At 46.0% G+C, this 21,997-nt stretch overlaps 1 protein-coding gene across 7 annotated transcripts in view; it reads right to left on the bottom strand.

The window, feature by feature from the left end:
• Positions 1 to 21,997, bottom strand: part of MIB2 (MIB E3 ubiquitin protein ligase 2) — a 67,331-nt gene that overhangs the window by 8,364 nt on the left and 36,970 nt on the right. For 4 of the 7 annotated variants that reach the window (XM_035120288.3, XM_035120291.3, XM_035120289.3 and 1 more), the window contains 8 exons: positions 14,296 to 14,402; positions 11,384 to 11,578; positions 10,673 to 10,815; positions 9,263 to 9,370; positions 5,978 to 6,082; positions 3,576 to 3,738; positions 2,106 to 2,239; positions 1,094 to 1,242 (listed from right to left, as the gene is read on the bottom strand). In XM_035120288.3, coding sequence (XP_034976179.1) covers positions 1,094 to 1,242; positions 2,106 to 2,239; positions 3,576 to 3,738; positions 5,978 to 6,082; positions 9,263 to 9,370; positions 10,673 to 10,815; positions 11,384 to 11,578; positions 14,296 to 14,402 — 1,104 coding nt within the window. The remainder of the gene's footprint in view (positions 1 to 1,093; positions 1,243 to 2,105; positions 2,240 to 3,575; positions 3,739 to 5,977; positions 6,083 to 9,262; positions 9,371 to 10,672; positions 10,816 to 11,383; positions 11,579 to 14,295; positions 14,403 to 21,997) is intronic. The other 3 variants (XM_035120292.3, XM_088671636.1, XM_088671635.1) reach the window with 1 other exon arrangement.

Below are 21,997 nucleotides of genomic sequence, written 5' to 3'. Positions count from 1 at the left end.
GAATACACTGGAAAACAAAGAAACAACTCCTACCAGTGCATGATTTATAACACAGAACACAACTACTTTATAATATGAACATGGGGCATCCAGAAAGTATAAAACAAGAACACAAATCATTCCCAAAGTATAATTCTAAATGAGCCTGTACCTTAAGTATGTATACAAACTCAAGAAGAGGTGTAAGCTTGTTTTTGCTCATTTATATTAGGTCTAATTTGAGACAAACTCTCATCTTATCAACACGAAGAAGCCTCTCTCTTTTCTGATCTTTCCTATTTGTCAGAGTTGAAAATCCCTGTTCACAACAGTATGTCGTGGAGAACTGTAAAAGAGTAGCCAGTGCCCTTTCATTCTGAAAAGATATCTATCCATATTCTGCAAATTAAAAGGAATTATTTTGATACCATAGTATCGGTGTGGCGACACTGAAATGTTTAAATGTTTCTTTGATTGTCCTTGAATCTTCCTGCCACGCTTGCCATTCCCTCCTGCCACACCCTTTGAAAACCTCTGCCTTAAGACACAGGAAGCCGTCTCGTACTCTGAAACATCTCAAAGCAATTTTACAATGCAAGAAAACAGTGTACATTGAAGTACTCCTTGGAGTAGACCCATTGAAATGGGTCTACTCTGAGTAGGACTATCACCCTACAAAAGCAGTTTCAAATATATAAATTGTACTGCCATATTTAGGCTTTTGTGTGAACTGCTTTGAGCAAGCCCGACTTGAAGAAAATAGGGTGTATATAAATAGAACAGGCTATTATTAGAACTATGCCTGCTGTGATCGGCAAGGAGGGCTTAGAAGAACTTTTTGGAGCGGCCCCCAGATTCATATTACAAACATTTATTCTTCAGAGGTTAAGTCCAGGGGTCTTAGTCAGTGGTGGCTGGTTCCCTCTGAAGTTGACAGGGAGGAAGGCAGGTAGACCAATGGGAGGCAGAGCCAGAGCAAAGACAGACAGAGCTAAGCCCTGATTGGTTGTAAGTAAGAAGGCAGGCCAAGGCCACATGGTGGACAACTTCCATTGGACTAAGAAGGCCAAATGCACATGTTGAGTGACAGCTGTTCTCAGGGGTCACCACCTACCCAAATGCTGCGTAATGCAGAGCTGTGTCCCCTTCCTCGTCCCACAGGTTGATGTTGGCGTGGGCCTGCAACAGGATCTTCACCACTTCCACCTGTCCCAGGTAAGAGGCCACTTGCAAGGCTGTCCTGCCCTGGTTTTTGACGTCGACCTGATGAGACAAGGTAAGGTCATCGTTTCATTTATTCAACAAGAAGGCTGGTAAACAGCCAACTCAAAGCAACAACAACATAAAGATCACGAAATTATGAAGACCAATAAATTTACAGAACAAGGTGGATGACACTGAATCAAATTAATTCTCTAAAATTCAATTAATTTTTCTTTTTTTAAAAGGAAAAAACTCGTCAAAATGAAACAAAGTTTACTGCAGGTGATGAAAGAGCAGAAGTGCAGGTGTCTGTCTGGTTTCAAGGGGAACGGTGTTCTCAATTGCTAGTGCCGCTTCACTAAAAAGTCTTTGCGAGTTCCCCTGAATACCAGTTCCTGGGAATCAACTGGGGAGAATGTTGCTGCTGTATTTGCAGGCTTCATTGAAGGCATCTGGCTGGCATCTGTGAGAAAAGGATGCTGGTCCAGGTGGACCTTTAGCCTAAGCTACCTGCAGGGCTCTACTTAGCTTCTTACTGTTGTTTGCATTTACATCTGATAACTGGATACAACCCACTATTGGTTTTTTAATGTTCTAAGCAGTTGTTTTAATTGTTTTCACCAATAATTTTTATTGCTTTATCCTTTTCGTAAACTGCTTTGAAACTCTTTTTTAAAAAAGACCACTCTCTCCTGCAGTTTTCAGCGAATGGTAACGCAGATTTGGTTGGCATGCATACTTTTCGTATGGGAAAGGTAAGGTACACAAAGGATTCTATAATCACTTAATTAGGAGATCATTAATGAGAGTGTGGGAAAGAAGGAATAAATAAATACTTTTAAAACAAATTTGAACACATACACAGGAAGTTTTAAGATATTTTAAAAAATGCAATATGCGTCCCATTTCCAGAGACGACTTGCCTTCTCAGGATATTTCTGAACCAGATCGCGGACCTTGGATACATTTCCATGTGCTGCCTCTATGACCAGGCGCCCAGGGCTGTCCGCTTCCGTCTTTTGGGACAGCAGCCTTCCCACCACAGAGAGCAGCGTGCCTGTTAGGAGAGATGGAAAACAGTCCTCCAATTACTACACCAGGCAGACAGGGACGGCATGAGATCCCCCCGCTCCCACTTGTGGATTTGCATCCCGTCCTTCCTCCTGAAGGAGCCCAGGGTGGCAAAAACACCCACAATTTTTTTAAAGCATTGTAAAACCTTCTAAACACAGTTGTAGTAAATGTGTAAAACTATATAAGATCTATAAAAATGATCTAAAAACAGTGACAATTAAAAATGTGATTTCATTCAGTGACCTCGGGGGAGGGATGCTGGGAACAGTATTCTTCAGCCACCAAATGCTTTTCAACAGGGCTGTTTTCAGTTTCCGCTGGAAACTTAGTAACATTGGAAACAGACGCATCTCACTAGGGAAGGGATTCCACAAATGCAGAGCCACCATTGAAAAGGTCACATCTGTGGCAATTGTATCAACAAAACATTCTTCTTCTTCTTATATTAATTTATACGCCCCTTATATGCCCAAATGGCTTTTAAGCGGTTTACAACTATAAAATCAATCCCTAATTAAAATACACAGTGACATCAAAACACGCTTAGTTAAAATATACAATGAAACAATGAAAGCAGTTAAAATAAAAAATCCTAAGTTCAGTTCAGGGGACCGGTGCCTAGACAGGTGTGCTTTGGGGAGCCGACAGAATGCCCATACTGATGGGACCTCTCATATTTCAGCAGGGAGGGGCATAGGAATTGAACATGGCAACATGATGGCCATAAAACATGTTTTTTATTACATACAAAACAACATTATTGGGAGGTCCATGGGCCACTTTCGAAAGATATTATAGGCAAACACGCTACAATGGGCCCTCTCTGAAAGACAAGGAAAGGCTTGTGTATTTTTTGGTATTGTATTGTTGCTTGAAAAATAAATAAAAATCAAGAGGGATAATTGTCTCAGTACCTGTGTTCAATCTAATCAATTTTAGCAAGCCGCATAAATGTACAGCAGCCCACAAGGAACTGCAGAAACGTCTCTTACACAGGCCGGGCTGCAAACAGTCTGAACTGCTTTATCCTTTTAGCAGCTAGAAAGCTCCTGAACATTCTGTGCCATCACATCAACTCAGCCCATCAGTGCCAAGGAAATGGATGCTTTAGCTTTCTGCATTGCAGGGGGTTGGACTAAGTCTAAATGACCCTTAGGGTCCCTTCCAACTCTACAATTCTATGATTCTATTAATTCAAAACACAGGTGGGGCTTCCTGTATGCCCTTCTTATGTCCTTAAATGAAATGTAATACAGATTATTAAAAGGTTTCCCCCCTCCCTCCTAAGCTGGTTACTGCTTTCCTTTCAGACTCCTCACTTTTAGATTCCTTGGCATCCTCGGTGGTCATGAGGTTTGCATCTTCCTCCCTCTGGTAGGCCGTCAGGCAAGCGGGGTTGAAGGTCCAGGACTGGCCTGCAAAAGACACCCGCAAGTCCCCATCTCCAAACACTTTGATCACCTTGCCAATGTGCCCCAGGGTCTGCAAAGGGAAAGGGAAAATTGAAACGTGAGGGGTCGGGGGGGAAAACCTCCTTCTTGTTACTCATCCTTTTTGTTCCGTCTAAGTAAGAAAAGCAGCAGAACATTACATTGTGGAGTACTCCTGTTTCCAGCCAGCCATGTCCTTTTGAAGAATGTGCAATCAATTTCACTAGCCGGCCAGCCATGCCCCTTTCCAGTATATACCATTCCATACCCCCTCCCCACAACTGTCAAGTCAAAATTCCATAGCCAATGAGCAATATATAGCAGGTGTGGGTAACCTTCAGTTGCTGCTGAACTACAACTCCCATCAACCCGAGCAAGCTTGACAAATGGTCAGAGGGAAGATGGGAGCTGGCAGTTCAGCAATATGGAGGGCCAAAGGTTCCCCACACCTGGGACATGGGATTCCAAGACAGCAAAGCCTTAATGCAGGCATCCCCAAACTGCGGCCCTCCAGATGTTTTGGCCTACAGCTCCCATGATCCCTACCTAGGAGGACCAGTGGTCAGGGATGATGGGAATTGTAGTCCAAAACATCTGGAGGGCCGAAGTTTGGGGATGCCTGCCTTAATGCAAGGAGAAGTCAGGCGCTTTTAAAAAGGTATGTGTGTCAATCAGCTCCTTCTCAGAAAAAAAACAAAACCATGAAGTGCTATGGAATAATATCATAGCTGTCAAGTTTTCCCTTTTCTCGCGAGAAAGCCTATTAAGCATAAGGGAATTTCCCTTTAAAAAAGGGAGAACTTGACAGCTATGAATAATATACTAGATGCGCAAAAACTCAAGACGGGCGGAGCAAGTTACGATCTGTGGGTTGAATGTGAGATACTGGTCATATTTTTGAATGCTTCCCCCTTTAGCGCTGTTACCAGGTTTTTAAAATGTCTTGCTGAATGAATCAGCGATCCAATCAATTAAAAGCGGATGCAGTGAATCTGCACACAACTCAAAATCCTGCATGCAAATGAAAAGAGAGAGGGGGGAGAAATCATTCTTTGATTTTAGATGTCATAATGAAGGCTTTGGAGATTTTTAAAAAATTGATTTATTCTAATCATTTGAGCAAGGCCATAATCCTTTTTTAAACAACAACAACAACACATTGACATTTTATGATTATTTTACTTCACAAAATGTATATATCGTTCACTTGACCATTAAACTGTTTGCTAGGGAGCAAGCCTTGCTGAACAAAGTAAAGAAATTGTATGCAATGTATACAATGTTTTTTTTAATAAAAAATATGTATCAAACCAACCAATTAATCAAGTCAGGCTGCAATCCTTAAAAGAAAGAAACTCACTCACTAGGGAGTAAGCCTCACTGACCAAAGTGGGACATATCTCTGAGGAAATATGCACATCTCCAGAATTAACAAAATATAATGTTGCATCCAAAAATATTTTGTTTGCAGGAAATGAACACTGAATGCTTCTTCTCTTTTGTCTGTGTGTCAGCTGGGAAACAGTGTTTTATTTATTTCATTTCATTTCTATCCCACCTATTTTCTCCAAGGTGCTCAAGTTGGCATATGAGGTTCCCCCCACCTCCTCATTTAATCCCCACAACAACCCTGTGAAGTAGGATAGGCTGAGAAGCAGTGACTGGCCCAAGTGAGCTTCATGGCTGAGTGGGGATTTGAACCCTGATCTCCCAGGTGTTAGTCTCTGACCCAATGGTGGCCAAACTTGGCCCTCCAGCTGTTTTTGAACTACAATTCCCATCATCCCTGACCACTGGTCTTGTTGGCCAGGGGTGATGAGAGTTGTAGTCCCAAAACAGCTGGAGGGGCAAGTTTGGCCACCACTGCTCTAACCACACCACACTGGCTGGGGGACATAATAAGGCAAAGATTTGGTAGTGGGCAAGATGGGATTGAATACCCCTTTGCCGGGGTCAGCTTGGGCAGAAGCCAATCAGTGGGCAGAGCTGATGTTAGGAAAACAGGAAGCTGCCTGATGCAGAATCAAGACCATTGGGTCCATCTAGCTCAGTACTGTCTGCACTGTCTGGCAGCAGCTCTCCAGGGTTTCAGACAGCTGCCTCTCCCAGAGATTGAACCTGAGACTTCCTGCATGCAAAGGGGATGATCTACCAGTGAGCCCTTCCCCTACATGGTGGCAGCTGGAGACCTGCGTTCGAGTTTTAACACACCAGGGGAGAGGGGGGAGGGCAAAGCATGGACTGGATTGTTTTAAGTAACTGAGCTGTCTTGGAATAGGAAGGACACTCACAGGGGTCATTTCATCAGTCCACTCCCCGTGACCAGCTTGCAACTGCTTGATTCTTTCCATATCATCTATCACCCGGACAACATCATCAACCCAAAAGGTGTTGAGCTACAAGGAAAAAGAAAATCAGAAGCTTTTTTCTTTTCGGTGCGCGGGGGAGAAAGGAATCATAGGAAAGAAAGAGATAGATAGATATATAATATATTTTATATTATAAAATAATATAATATACACAGCTGCCCAGAGCTGCTGGGGCAACCCAGATGGATGGGGTACAAATAACTATATAAGTATTGGTTACAGGTAGGTAGCCGTGTTGGTCTGGATCGAAGTAAAATAAAAAAATTCCTTCAGTAGCACCTTAAAGACCAACTAAGTTTTTATTTTGGTATGAGCTTTCGTGTGCATGCACACTTCTTCAGATACAGTGAAATGGAAGTTTCCAGGCACTTATGTAGAGAAGGGGTGGGGAGGGGTGGGGATGGGGAGGGGGGATCACTCAGAAGGGTGGTGGAAATGGGTGATTGACTGACTGATAGCTGTTGATGACCGCAAACGACTGCAAATGGTTTTGCATGAAAAAGCAAGGGTTGAGATGGCTGAAGATCGCTTATCATGTATAATGAGATAAGAACCCGATATCTCTGTTCAAACCAGGTCCCTCCATGGTTTTGAGCTTGCTGAATTGCAACTTATCACCAAGCTCAAAACCATGGAGGGACCTGGTTTGAACAGAGATATCGGGTTCTTATCTCATTATACATGATAAGCGATCTTCAGCCATCTCAACCCTTGCTTTTTCATGCAAAACCATTTGCAGTCGTTTGCGGTCATCAACAGCTATCAGTCAGTCAATCACCCATTTCCACCACCCTTCTGAGTGATCCCCCCTCCCCATCCCCACCCCTCCCCACCCCTTCTCTACATAAGTGCCTGGAAACTTCCATTTCACTGTATCTGAAGAAGTGTGCATGCACACGAAAGCTCATACCAAAATAAAAACTTAGTTGGTCTTTAAGGTGCTACTGAAGGAATTTTTTTATTTTATATAAGTATTATTATTAACTATTGTTATTGTTATTATATTTTTTAGACAGCTAAATCCATCAAGCATTAACCGTGGAGACGCAGGATGGTGGCGGTGACCATCCCTGGGTAAGATTTCGGCAAACATTCGTAGGGCCTTTTAACCCAGTCGCAGGCCCCCCAAACGTTTTCGACCCCAAACCCTGCCACTCACAACAATCCACAGTGGATTTTTGTGGGCGCCATTTTGATTCAAGATGGCGGACTCACTGAACCTTTCAAAGCTGCCTCAGTTTCAACCACTGCACAGATCTGATGGTTTCTTATAATTCCCAAGGAAGGCCAGGTGAGAGGCTCCTAGTATCTACCATTTCTTAACATTGTTAAAGTATGTGGGTCCTCCCCTCGCATTTCAGACAAACATATGCCCTTTAAATTAAAGGAAGTGAAGCTAATTGACAGGGCCGGCTCATCATAGACCCCCGGTGGCGCAGGGCACGATGGCGCCGGCCCGGGGCGGGAGGGCGCCGGAGAGATCGCGCTGTGTCTGCCCGCCTGCCCACCGCGCAGCAGCGCCGCGCCCACCGCGTTGGGAAACGGGGCGGAAGGGCACCGGAGAGATCCGGCGCATCATGGCGACAGGCGCGCTTAAGACGGCGCTGCTAATTGATTTCTGTGTGAGGGGACCCCCTGTTTTCTCTTTACGCTGTGTGCTTTAAATGGGCATGTGTTTAGGTTCTCTTAAAGACCAGGGATTGGGAACAAGATTTGGCCCTCCAGATGCTGTTGGATTCCCAGCATCTGCCAGCCCCAGCCAGCATGACTAATGGTCAGAGCTAATGATGGGTCATGGGAGCTGGAGTTTACAGTAACAGATGGGGGGGGTCGTGGGCCACCCCATCCAAGTTCTTGAGCAACATAATAGAAACTAAAGCAAAATAGAGACTACCCTTGTTCAAACAGGAAGGGACTCCTCCTCCATGAACATCTCCATTTGCTTAAAAAACAACAACAGGTAGCCAGCTTTTTTCCTTCGATCACGTGTTTCTTGTTCCTTTAATCGAGCAACTGATTAAACTTCACTTTGATTAACAAGGGGCTTCTGGTGGGGAGGGTGAGACAGCCACAACTGCCACTGACATCGGCAAGGGAGGAGGGTAATGCCATCGAGCCCCCTCCCATGAGGAATCTGCCATCAAGACTCAAGCTGTGTGGCAGGAGCTGCCCTGGCCAGGACATTGTCACGTACGATGTTCCTGGATCTGGTTTGCAGGAGGCGGGCGAGAGCGCTTTCGGGGGAGAGACTACCCCAAATCAAGAGCAAGTCACCCAGACAAAAAGAGTGCCACTGACAAAAAGAGTTGCTTGTCGGAACTTGTGCTGGAGCCAAGGACAGCCGGAGAGAAAGCGGATCGCCTTTCTCCCCACCCCTTCGACACAACAGCAAGCAAACGCTGAACGTCAGAATTAAGCGACTGCCAACATCTTATTGGTGTATCTCTACACAACTTCACATTTGTCACTTGGGGAGGGAGAAGGATTTGCGGACAATTGTCCACGAATGTGACAATGACCAATTCTTGGTAATTCACTGAAATATACACTTGCTGGGACAAAACAAAGATCTGCGGGGGTAATAACATAGGAACATTGGGGAAGCGTCATGGAACAACTAATAAAGCAAAAGGACATGTGGATGGTCCAGTATAAATCCACCACTAATGTACCCAGGTGGCGCTGTGGTCTAAACCACTGAGCCTAGGGCTTGCTGATCAGAAGGTCGGCGGTTCGAATCCCTGCGACAGGGTGAGCTCCCATTGCTTGGTCCCAGCTCCTGCCAACCTAGCAGTTCGAAAGCACGTCAAAGTGCAAGTAGATAAATAGGAACCGCTACAGCGGGAAGGTAAATGGTGTTTTCGTGTGCTGCTCTGGTTTGCCAGAAGCGGCTTTGTCATGCTGGCCACATGACCTGGAAGCTGTACGCCGGCTCCCTCGGCCAATAATGCGAGATGAGCGCGCAACCCCAGAGTCGGTCACGACTGGACCTAATGGTCAGGGGTCCCTTTACCTTTACTTTTTAATGCACTACTATTGCATCAGCGACATGTTGCAGCATCCCCCCCCCAAAATAATACATCAGCCAACAAATGTTATTCTCCTGCTAACAGGCTCACTTTCCATTCCCTCTCCTCCCCCCCAATCTGTCTATGAACCACGGCACAATTTTTAGATCCATCGCCAGGATGTGTCGGCCGCACTCACCTTGGTCAGAGCACCTGGATGGAACGTCCAACGGGTATCGCTATTGAACTGGACTCTGACGTCTCCTCTGTCTGTGATTCTGTGGACAGTTCCTGTTTGGCCAATGAACTTTGGAAGGAAAGGAAAGGAATGGAGAAGTATTGGGGAGGAGCAGGGAGATGAGGAGAGAGAAAACTAAAGGTTGTCATTTGAAAGCAAGAAATGCCAGATTTTACCATTGGATGCCTCCCCTGCAGCAAGCCAGTAGCCCCTCCTCGCTCACAAATACACTTTCAAACCGCTGAAATATTTATTGCTGAAGTCCATGGCCAGAATAATATCCATGGATCAAAGTAACAAAAGTTTAAAACACAAGTTCACACAAACAGCAACCATCCTGAAGTGGGTTACAAATGGTTCTTATTATTTCTTAAGATTTATCTTTTGCTGGCAAATGGTGATCAAAGTCTCCAAGCGACTTACCCGCATTTAACTTGCATGCATTCACCTTTAAACACTCGACAAAAACAAAACAAACAAGAACAACCAAGGGGGTGGAACGTGGGCAGGCCCCTGGGAAAAAAGACTTTGGCAATCCCGCCCGCCATTGAACCCAATGTGTTTTGACTATACACGATTTGGATTTTGAATGTAACCTCTGTGTACATTGTGTCTCACCTGCATATTATTCCATTAAAAAGTAACATGAAACATTAATATTCTCATACGCCGGCTCCCTCGGCCTATAGAGCGAGATGAGCGCCGCAACCCCAGAGTCGGACACGACTGGACCTGATGGTCAGGGGCCCCTTTACCTTTACCTTTTTACAAGCACATATAATTTTCTCTTACACCTGCACGCACAACAGGAACAGTAAGCTTTGGTAGCACACTAACTTGGGTCCAATGCTTTCAATGGGTCTACCCTGTGTGCAGGTTCTTCTTCTTCTTCTTCTTCTTCTTCTTCTTCTTCTTCTTCTTCTTCTTCTTCTTCTTCTTCTTCTTCTTCTTCTTCTTCTTCTTCTTCTTCATATTTACATTCTATAGATGGGTTAGGCCGAGAGAGACTGACTGGCCCACGTTCACCCAGCAGGTTTCATGGTTGAGTGGGGATATGAACCCTTGTCTCCTCCTAGATCCAATCTAGGACTCTAACCAGTATACCACACTGGCTTAGTTAGAAAGAACTTAGCTGAATACAACCCCTGCCAGCAGCAGAAAACATTTTAAAAATTGATAGCACAAATGAAAACTGCAACAAAATGTTGCAGCGTGGAGACCTTGCTGTCTAGGATTCTGTTCCATTCTTCGCCCACCAACAGTCCATCACAATTCTGTGGCCACTGAGCATGCTCAATCCTCCTGGAGTTGTTTTTGGACCTCCTCCCAAGTTTAAAGCCCCCCCCCCCTTTTTTAAATGCGGTCCCCTACCTCAGCCATTTTCGGGTTCCATCCCCCGTGCCCTTCCTGCATCTCTCGTAAGATGTCGATATCCAAGAGGCATTTCACTTTGTCCCCATGCTGGAACGGGTGCCTCTCAGTGCTCTCTTTCTTCTGCAACTCGGCCGGCTTACCTGGAGAAAGAGAGAGAAAGAGCAGCTGCCGACAATTTTGCATCTTGAGTGCATTCAGACAACAAACTAAATCCTGGGGTAGATGGGCAATCTCTAAAAGCAAGACCATAGGCACAAATTGCTGCACATAGGAGCTGCTGCTGTTCAATTCCACTCCTCTCCTCTCTGACCCTCTCTGAAATCAGTCAGCAATCCATGTTTATTTGAGAGGGTGTTATTTTAATTTTTAGGGAGGGCCCCCCTCTTTTCAGAACTTTTTCCTTTTTCCTGCAAACGCTGGATTCCCCAAAACCTGCACGTGGTGCCATTCGGGCTACACAATGAACGGCACTCACAGCTGGAGCATTGGAAGGAGAAGGAACAGCAGCCCGATCTTCTCTTCAGCTCCTAAATCGGTGCGTGGGTTTTGTTTTCGCTTTTAAAAAAAGTCCCAAAAAGTTACTGGGGGAAACCCCCAAAAGTGTGCTATTCAAGACCAGCATTTAGCATGACCGCAGTGCAAATTACACTGCAAGTACTCGATGGGTAGAACTCCCCCCCCTCCCCTGAGAGGGTTTCACACACGTACCTAATCTGGGGAGATGTTCCTTGTAGTAAAAGCCCCCCGTCACTTCTGCAACGCACTTCAGGTCCACTTTCCCTTTGTGCCCGACTCGGTACACGTTTGTGGTGCCGTCGGCCCACGTCACGCTGGCGACGCTCCGCCCGGTTTCCACATCCCAGCCACGGATGTCAACCACGCGCCCAGCTTTGCCTTCGCCACCTGTCCGCAGGAATAAGAAGAGGGCACAGTTGAAACGTGCCAATTCAACCATTCTCCCCCATCCATAACACACACACAGAGGTTTTCATTTCAAGCTCTTTGCCAGGAGGTTGAGACGGCTTACGTGAGGCCACCTGCAGATCACGACCTTCCGTGGCTCTAACTGCAACAAAGCCCCAAAGATTAGAAAGAAGTTCCCAGGAAAACAGCAGGGAGGAAGAATCCCTCGCAGGAGAAGGGGAGCTTAATAGGTCAAGAGTGGAGCCTGTCTGACCCAGTGGCTGCACGTCTCCAGTCCTGTCAGATCACCTGCCTTCAGGGGTGGGGGGAGTGGAGTAATAAGGCGACGTACACAAAGGGAACCCGCTCGAATCCAGCCTCCCTGCGAGGCAGAGGATTCTCAAAATTCCAACCGCACAGCAAAACAAACACGGGCTGCATTCGCAAAATACTTTTAAAGTGCTCCATCCCTTTAATAGTCATGGCTTACGCTCCCTCCAAAGAATCCTGGGAGCTATAGTTTAAGGGTGTGGAGAGTTGTTACACGACTCGCAGAACTACAATTCCCAGAGTTAGAATAATAAAATCACAGAATTGTACGAGTTGGAAGGGACCCCCAAGGATCATATCGTCCAACCCCTGCAATGCAGGAATCCTGCCCACAGCTGTCCCTGAGAAGAGGGATTAATTGCCAAACCACTCTGAGAAGTGTGGGTCAGTAAGGGAAATAGGGGGCTCCTAACAGCTCAGAGCACCCTTAACCATAGCTGCCAAGTTATCCCTTTTTTAAAGGGATTTTCCATTATGCTGAATAGGCTTCCTCGTGAGAAAAGGGAAAACTTGGCAGCTATGCCCTTAACGAACTACAACTCCCAAGATTCTTTGGGGGAAGCCATGACGGTTAAAGTGGTATCGCAGTGATTTGAATGTGTGGTGCGGAAGTGGCCTAAGTTGTGCAAACATTAACACATTTGGGTGTTAAACCAACCTAGCCATACTCGAGAGTAGACCTACTGAGATCAATGGGCATGACTGACTCAAGTCCGTTTATTTTGATGGATATGATCTTGTTGGATACGACACCCCATCCATTTTTATACAATTTACCGGGTCCTGATCCAAGCAAAACTATTTGCTGAGAGTGGAGATTGATTCACAAGCGCTCTGCCCTTGATGGTGTGATTCCCATAATGGGCAAGAATAGGATATTGATCTGGATAGACCAGGCACCCCCAAACTTCGGCCCTCCAGATGTTTTGGACTACAATTCCCATCTTCCCCGACCACTGGTCCTGTTAGCTAGGGATCATGGGAGTTGTAGGCCAAAACATCTGGAGGGCCGCAGTTTGGGGGTGCCTGGTCTAAAGCCCACTGAGTAACTCTCATTTAGATTGTCCCACTGCAAGCAGTTGCAAGAAGGTTCCAGAGACAAAATGCTACTCACTTCTTAAAGAGTCCCCCCCCCAAAAAAAAAGAACAGAGGAAATAATTCAACCCTGTAGCTTGGGCCCTTAATCAATCACACATACCGGGTTTACGAAATTTAGGACAGTAGCCTCAAATACTAGTCCTACACAGAGTAGAAAATGTATCCTGACATAATTTTCTGTTTTTATACATAAAGCTTCATTTATTTTCAGGTTATGTCTAAAGCTATGTGCACCATTTGTTTGTTTGTTTGTTTGTTTGTTATTTAATTTAATAATTCAATTCCTCTTTACCCAGGCCTATGACTACTAAATAATCTATGGCCTGTGAAAGTGTGGGGGATTGGACTGTTATTATGATGATTATTTTATTATTAGGCCATCTGTTATTATGTTTTTTTTTAATTATGTTTTTATTATTGATGTTCTGTGATGTGTTTTTAATGTTGTACACTGCCCTGGGAACTTCTGATAAAGGGTGTTATTTAAACTGAATAAATAATAACAGGGTGCAAACAGATACAGAATTCTAAAAGCTATAACATGCAACACACAAAGAAAGACCTTGCAGGGCAAACTCTACCTGCTGCGCGCCGTAGTACATGGTTGTGCTGACATCCCCCGTCATACTTATATCGTCAACTTCCAGTTTCTCTCCCCTTCAGCGCCTGTATTAACTGCTATTATTATCTGCATCTAAATTATGCCCTTCGGGTTGCAGGCAACAGGGTGTGTTCTGCTTCTCTCATGCCTAGAAAGCACAAGACCAAACCGTTTTCTGCTTGCCTCGTGCTTTCTAGACATGGGTAATAGCAGTCTTGCTTTTGCCTCACTGCTTTCACCTGGAAGGCAGTAATCCATGGAAAACCCAAGCGTCGTTTGCTCTAATTGAGTGCTAAACCATGGGCTTTCCAGGGGAAAGAGGCGGGGCAAATGGGAAGTGTGTGAGAGCTCAAAGTTTCAAGGGCTTGTTATTTTTGTTTTATTTTGCAAGGCTCCACAGAACTAGTGCAACTTTCGTTCATTCAGAGTGGACCCATTCAAATTGATGGGCATGACATACTGAGTCCCACTGGTTTTCAGCAGGTCTATACTGAGTAAAACCTGGCTGAGCGCAAGCCACCAGGCAGATTGAGGGAAATGTATTCCCCCCCCCAAGGCCCTCTCTACAGATCCATTAGGCCCTAGGGACAGAGCCTCTTGCTTCTTGTCTTGAATATAGAATTTCTCTGCCCACATCAATCACAAGGAGCCAACTCCCACTCCCCTAAAAGGCAAAAAGCACCTCACCGTCCTGGTTACCCCATTCCCAGTCGGGGCCCCGAACCACTTTCGCGCCCTGAAAAGTCCCCTTTAACGCGATGCGTGGCAAGTTCTGTCGTGGGCTCACAGTGACTCTGCAAGAGGGAAAGGAGAGAGAAAACACCATGTCATTTCCCCTGCTGCTCATACAAACAAAGCCAGTTTGGAGGTGAAACACAGCCAGTTTGGAGGTGAAACACAGCCAGTTGGGAGCATCACCAATGCAGACAAGTGCCTGTACACCCATATAAAGTACAAGGAGTCCTCTTCCACATTGCGTACCATATTTCCTTCAATTAAAGACTCCTGTTATTTAGTAGTCAGCCTACCCAATTAGTATATATTTCCCATTATAAGCTCCTTGGTTATCTTCCCTTACCCGTGGTTTGGGCTTAGTGTTGGCATGCTAACCAAAAAGCTATAGTTTGTCTCGCTCCAGCCAAATCACATGCTGTAGCCGAGGACTGTTGCTAGCTTACTGCTCATGCTTTTCGTGTAGGGGAAGAGAAACCAAGAACCTGGTTTGGGACACAACGCTAAGCCAAACCATAGCTTAGCTCTGGGTAGCACGGCAGTGGTAGGGCCAGAGGAGGAGCACAGCACCCATATCCCCCCCTCCACCCCTGTGAATACTTATACTTAGCCACACTTTGGCTTAGCATTACATTGGGGAAGGGCTACAGCCCAGTGCAGAGCATCTGCTTTGCATTCAGAAGATCTCAGGTTCAATCTCCAATGGCATCTCCAGGTAGGGCTGGGAAAAGACCCATCTGCGAGCCTGGAGAGCTGCTGCCAATCGGGGTAGACAATACTGAGCTAGATGGACCAATAGTCTGACTGAGTAGAAGGAGGTTTCCTTTCTTTTTCGTATGTTCCAGGTCTTTTTCTTGTTTTACTGACGTTTATGTCTGCTGTCCTGGAAATATAATTTGTTGAAAGGGTGTGTGTGTGTGTGTGTGTGTGTGTGTGTGTGTGTGTGTGTGTTTGTAGGGTGGAATTATTTATTAAATTATGTGTACTTATATCTATATCTATATAGCTAGCACCAGGGCTAAGAATGCAGTGGTGGCTGGTGCCCATTGGGACCAGTAGGGCAGAATGGAGGGAGCCCAAATAGTAGGCGGAGTCAGAGACAATAACTGGCACGGCAGAATATATATGTATATCCTCCTTGCCCGCAAAGAGAACATAGCCTTTCCACAGGGCAGTTTATTGTGGAATCTGGGCTGCTCATAGAACACCGGTCCTGAAAGACGTTTCCGAGCACAATTAAAAAATGTTGGTGCTGACCTTTAAAGCCCTAAACGGCCTCGGCCCAGTATACCTGAAGGAGCGTTTCCACTCCCATTGTTCTGCCTGGACACTGAGGTCCAGCTCTGAGGGCCTTCTGAAAGTTCCCTCACTGCGAGAAGTGAGGTTACAGGGAACCAGGCAGAGGGCCTTCTTGGTAGTGGCGCCCGCCCTGTGGAACGCCCTCCCATCAGATGTCGAGGAAATAAACAACTATCTGACTTTTAGAAGACATTTGAAGGCAGTCCTGTTTAGGGAAGTTTTTAATGTCTGATGCTTTGGCGTGTTTTTAATATTCTGTTGGGAGCTGCCCAGAGTGGCTGGGGAGGCCAGGCCAGATGGACGGGGTCTAAATAAAGAATGATGATGATGATGATGCTAACTTATCACATTGTCCACACAACATCATTCTCATCAAAATGCCACCCCATCTCTCACAGCCCCCCTAAATCTGGGTTTATAATTTTAACAACAACAACATAGTCGATTTTCTTTCTGCAGCCAACAATAAACTGCCCTACTCACAAGCCCTTGCAAGGAAGCTTACAGGTAAATTTAAAAATCACAGTGAGACAACTGTTGAGAAAAATAAATAAATACAGTAGAGGTCAAATATCTATCTCAATATAAGGTTCCCCAGGCTTGTTTTAAATCAGAGCAGCAAATCATGCAGAGACATGGCAAAGAAGCCTCCTTTCTTGATGATGCTCCCAGCTCCCGGAAGCTTTTAGTTCTCCCAGCACTCCCTGCTGGACTATGGCTCCCATCATCCCTGACCACTGGCCATACTGCCTGGGGCTGATAGGAGTTGGAGTCCAACAACACCTGGAGGACCATAGGTTGCCCATCCCTGATGTAGAACCACAATTTATAGGAGCTCAGAGTAGACCCACTGAAGTTAATGAACAAGACTAACTTAGGTCCATTCACTGTGTATCATCTAGCTGGATGAAACCAAAACCATTTTCATACACAATCATGTGTGACTTTTTCTTTTGTTCAGAGGGATTGAAAGCAACACCACAGAATCCCTAGGCACGATGACATGGGATGGGTGGACATCACTCAGAACTTGTCTCAATAAATATCAATTTGTTTTAAATGAAGAAACGCATTAGCCACCTCTTCACCTGTAACGCCTTGCCATGTTTTACTTTACAACATAATATGTATTTTCGGAATGTTTTGTTTAAGATGCTGGTTGTTGCTTCTGTTTTCTGCACACCGCTTTGAGATATTTTTAATATATTAAGCGGTATGGAAATTAAACAATGAATCAAAACAATCAAGAATGATTATTTAAACCAACATAAAATTTTCGTGTTGCTTCTCTGCTTACAACAACTCTCTGTGAAATGTATATTTTAAAAAATCAGTAACTGAAACATTTAGAACAGCAAACAGAAAGTCAAGCAGTATAAAAAGGAGAAACAGTCATTGACACACATTGTTAAAAATTAAGGATACAACAACAACAAAAACAACAACAGTTCCTGGTTTCCTTGCTTAGAAGGATCTCAGAAAGCAGTTGATGGAAAAACAACCCTTTTCTCCCCAAGACCCTGGAGAGGTGCTGCCGGTCAGAGTATGCAGCCTTGTTTGGCCGGGTCTCAGTTTTGCCACACCATCAGATTCAGCCAAGAGGCAAAGGTTTCAGGTTGAATCCAATGACAGTCCCATGCAAAGTGCATCCTCTGAAGCTAATGGACATGACTCACCTGGGTCTAGTACTCTGAGCATAAGCAAGCTGAACACATGTTCTTAAAATGTGCACTTAAACCACACCACACTAGGTTTTACTGAGAGTTAACCCACAAAAATTAACGGACCTAAGTTAGCCATCACCAATAATTTCAATGGCAGGATAACACAGGACACAAACCTTTACGTTTCTTCCTGAAACAAAACCTCGCTTGCACTACTGAGACTTACAACCCAACGCTTCCTCCTCCCCAGAAAGTCAAGCTAAAATCTACAAAAGGCTCAGGGCAAGCAACAAGGATACGTCTCTGCACGGTACCCACACAATGGTGAAGATGGGATCTGACGTCCGGTTAAAGCAGCTGCCAATGCCCATAACGGGATCGGCATTCGTCGCGTCCCAAAATCAAACCAAGTGCATTGGATTAAGCAGAAGCTTCGGGCCAAGCCCTTCAAGAATTCCAGCTGGGGGTTGAGGAAGCAAAAAACTCTCCCACCGCCATAATGAAACCGCTTCCACATTTGCGCGGCTTCCGTAATGGGGGAAGAAGAGGCATAACACTTCCAAGCCCCTTATTTAGCGCTTAATACCCAGCAGCAGACGGCAGAGACTTGGGCGGATAAACCCCTGACGCAGCCTGGGAACCAGCAGCCCACTGCGCCACTAAAATTAACCTTTGGCTCTCACCTTGGCTCATTAATGGATTGCTTCGGTGGCGTGGCATGCCTGGGGAAAGGTGCTTAGGGGAGAAGACCAGGGGGCAGGTTTATTTGCACACACGATGGCTAATCGGTATCTTCCCAGCGGCTTTCCGTGATCCAGATTGTAACGTGATAGGAGCCAAGAGCGAGGAGGGAGGGCAATCCTGCTCAGCCAGCCTCTGGTACTAAAATTCTGTACCGGGGTCACATCAATTCAGCAATCAAAAAAAAAGAAAGAAATGAAAAGGATTCCACAATTGGAAGCAACTGATACGTTTTTCCTCCAAGAAGTTCAGGGACATACAGAATTCCCTCCAACTTATTTTAAAATAGCATCATAGTGCTTTAAACGTATAGTGTCATTGTGGTCTTGGACTGGTTCAAAACCAGAGGACCGTCCTCTGTAAAGTAGGGCATGCTACTAGACATAATCCTGAGTGCAATTTGGGGTTCTTGTTGTTTTAATTCAGTCCTTCCCTGCCCAAAGATATTTTTCTCCTCTGACACAGCATCCCCCTAAGGAAGTGGAGAAACAAATTGCACAGAAGAATTCACAGTCAAGAGGCAAAGCGCCTCAGGCCTACCCATTCCCCTCGATCAAAATTTGTCCTGGAGGGTCCCTGCCTGCCTCAGTCAATGCCGTTTTATTCACAGCAATTTCCTCCTAAATCCTCGACCAGCAAAAGGGCCAGCTGGAAATCTGACAGAGCTGGAATCCCTGGGTCAGCACCGATCTCGAAAATGAAGGCCTTAATTAAAATGGTTATTAAAAGCAATATTGCAGCGATTAAATGCACCCCCCGGGGGTGAGGTCTGCGGCACTCTTTAATAGCCTTGGTTGTTATCCAGTATTCGGAAGCAAAACAACTCAAATTAGATTAAAATCCAGGAGGCGCTTGGCTCCTGCTGCATCACTTGGCTTCTTCGTGGCTGGGTAGAAAGCAGAGACGGTTCAGTTCAAGGTTAATGTTTGGTTCTCGAGGGGCTCGGAAGAAAAAGTAGCCCTGTCCTGCTTCTGTGGAAGCTTGTCGGGACAAATAAGGACATCAGAAGAGCCTGGCTGCAGGATCAGGCCAGTGGCCCATCTAGTCCAGCATTCTGTTCTCAAAGTGTCGAACCAAATGCCCGTGGGAAGCCTGCAAGCAAGCCTGGAGGAGCACAAAAGAATTCTCCCTTCCTGTGGTTTCCAGCAACTGGTATTCAGAAGTGTTTCTGCCTCTGACAGTGGAGGTACTCGAACACACCTCCATGAAATTGTCCCACGCCTCTTTCAAAACCATCTAAACCGGCGGCCGTCACAACATCGTGTGGGAGTGAATTCTTCGGTTTTAACTAGCACGTTCCGCGTTCCTCTAGCTGTAACAGGATACAAGACAGCACTTGAAGGACAATGGAAGATCACCTGCAGACACGCCCCCCCTCCACCAAATTTCTCTCTCCTCCCTACTGAACTTTGCTGCCTCGGTGGAGAGTGTAACTCAGGGAGGATCCACCCCTGTGCGCCTTCCTCTCCAAGCCCATTGCAAGGGGGCAACAAAAAGGGTGCCCACCCCAAATCTAGCAGTCAACAGAGGCCAGAACATCCTTCCTCTTCCCTCTGCAAGCTGAGTCCCCTTGGCTCCCAAGGTAGCCAGGTTTTATTACTTGAGCCAGCTGAGAGCTTCCTAATCAACACATTGCCATATGGAGCAAAAAAAACCAATAACCTTGACTTTCTGGAGACAATGCCTCAATGGAAACATCTGGTCTCCATGCCGGTGTGTGTGTGTGTGGGGTGGTGGAATTTGGCAATCCACCTGATGCAGTCCTGTAAGCTTTATTCAGATTTAATGGCCAAAGGAGAGAGAGAGAGAGGAGGGAGGGCAAGAGAGGGACCTTGGAGCCAGGAGGCTCAGCCCAGCCACAAGAGAGAATAAAAGGATCATCTCAAGCAGGAAAACGGAATAAGCCTCCACACACTGACCTTGGAGACAGAGATAAGGCAATGTGAAGGTCCCAATGCAATCTGTGGCACTGCTCTCCACACCACCATGGCCAACAAGAAACACACAGCAGAAGATCAACAGAACTGGGTCTCATCAAGACGGCTGTTTTATCACGGGTGTACCGGTATGCAGCAGCCTGTCATTCACCCATGAGCAGCACATTTGAAGTGGATTTACCCTGGACCACCCTGCCTTATCAGTTGTTCAGTAATGCTTCTCCAACACTCCCGCACTAATGCCTCTATACTTTTAACTCTGCCATTCCACGGTCCTTGTCTCACACCTCACCCCACCCCACCCAACATAGCTGCACTAAGACACCGTTGCACACACAGCTCCATCCAGACAAGCAAGAGGCATCGTCAGTATTCAAGGGCAAAGTCTAGCATGGCAAAAACACTCCAGGAGGATGCAAAGAAGCAGCCAGTGAGAGAGAAAGGCCTGGAGGGCCACTTTCAAACTTGACGTTCCTGACCTCTGCTCTAAGCCAAGAAAAATGAAGGTGAGGAACTACATTAAAAGATCAAGATCACAGCAACTTCATATTATTTATTTATTAATTAGCATTATTATTCTTATTATCTCGACTAATATCCCACCCTTCCTGCTGAAGGAGCCCAGGGTGGCAGAACAGATTCTTTTGCATGCTGATTTCTCCTGGCAAAATGGGCATGACACAAGCTAAAGTCTCCACCTCACCAGCTCAGACGCTGTTTCTCAAAGCATTTCTTTTTAAATAAAGTCCTACCAGGCACATACTCGAGAAGTGTCACAACACGCAACACTGGCTATGTTTCCGCCTGGGAATCAGGTCGACAGGCCCAGCTGGGCTCGCGTTCCCCAATTACCATCACCGAGGCAGCGATGAGGCTGGCCAAATTTCAGAGAAGGAAACAAAACAAAAGGCGAGAGAGTTCTCACTTTGGGAGTTCTCTGCCCAGAGTCCAGCCGTTTCTAACTGATTGATCTGGCCTGGTCTCCAGCCACGATGCCATTGTGAAATTAGGGAAGTCCCTTGGATCCTGCAGGCGGGAAAGAACAGCACGTAGCAGGGAAAGTGTCATTAATTCTCTGTCGCAGGAGAGCTCTGGCCCTTCAAATGTCGGTGGACTACAACTCCCATCAGCTCCAGTCATTGGAGGGATCACAGGTTACATACCCAGCTCTGTTTGGAAGGGTTCAAGATTCAGATAGGTAGCCGTGTTGGTCTGACGCAGTAAAAATATATTAAAAAATAGTCTAGTAGCACCTTTGTTGTTGTTTAGTTGTTTAGTCGTGTCCGACTCTTCGTGACCCCATGGACCATAGCACGCCAGGCACTCCTGTCTTGCACTGCCTCCCGCAGTTTGGTCAAACTCATGTTCGTAGCTTCGAGAACACTGTCCAACCATCTTGTCCTCTGTCGTCCCCTTCTCCTAGTGCCCTCAATCTTTCCCAACATCAGGGTCTTTTCCAAAGATTCCTCTCTTCTCATGAGGTGGCCAAAGTATTGGAGCCTCAGCTTCACGATCTGTCCTTCCAGGGAGCACTCAGGGCTGATTTCCTTAAGAATGGATAGGTTTGATCTTCTTGCAGTCCATGGGACTCTCAAGAGTCTCCTCCAGCACCATAATTCAAAAGAATTATGATTAGAGACCAACTAACTTTGTTCTTGGTATGAGCTTTCGTGTCCATGCACACTTCTTCAGAAGGGTTCAGGCAGTGTCCAGCGACCTGGAAAGATACCCCATCTAGGAGAAGGAAAACTCTGGTGCTAAATCTCCTCGGCCTATTTTAGGGACTTGGCGTGGAGTCCCTAAAATAGTTGGATGGCGCCTTGTAGGTCTCCTGCATCCAAGCTGGTGCCAAACGTATTGCTCTGCTTTCCTTTGGACCACATCTGTGAGGCCAAGAGGGGAGTCTTGTTATCTGGGCAGCCGAGGACCACCGTACACACTGCCCAGGCTTGTGCCCCAAGGGGTCACTTAGTTGCTATGAACGCAGTGGTTTGACTGCACCCCTGGAGGCACACT

The sequence above is a fragment of the Zootoca vivipara genome, chromosome 6, assembly GCF_965207765.1.
Source record: "Zootoca vivipara chromosome 6, rZooViv2.hap1.1, whole genome shotgun sequence".
Lineage (NCBI taxonomy): Eukaryota > Metazoa > Chordata > Lepidosauria > Squamata > Lacertidae > Zootoca > Zootoca vivipara.
This window is presented reverse-complemented; position numbering and strand designations above follow the sequence as displayed.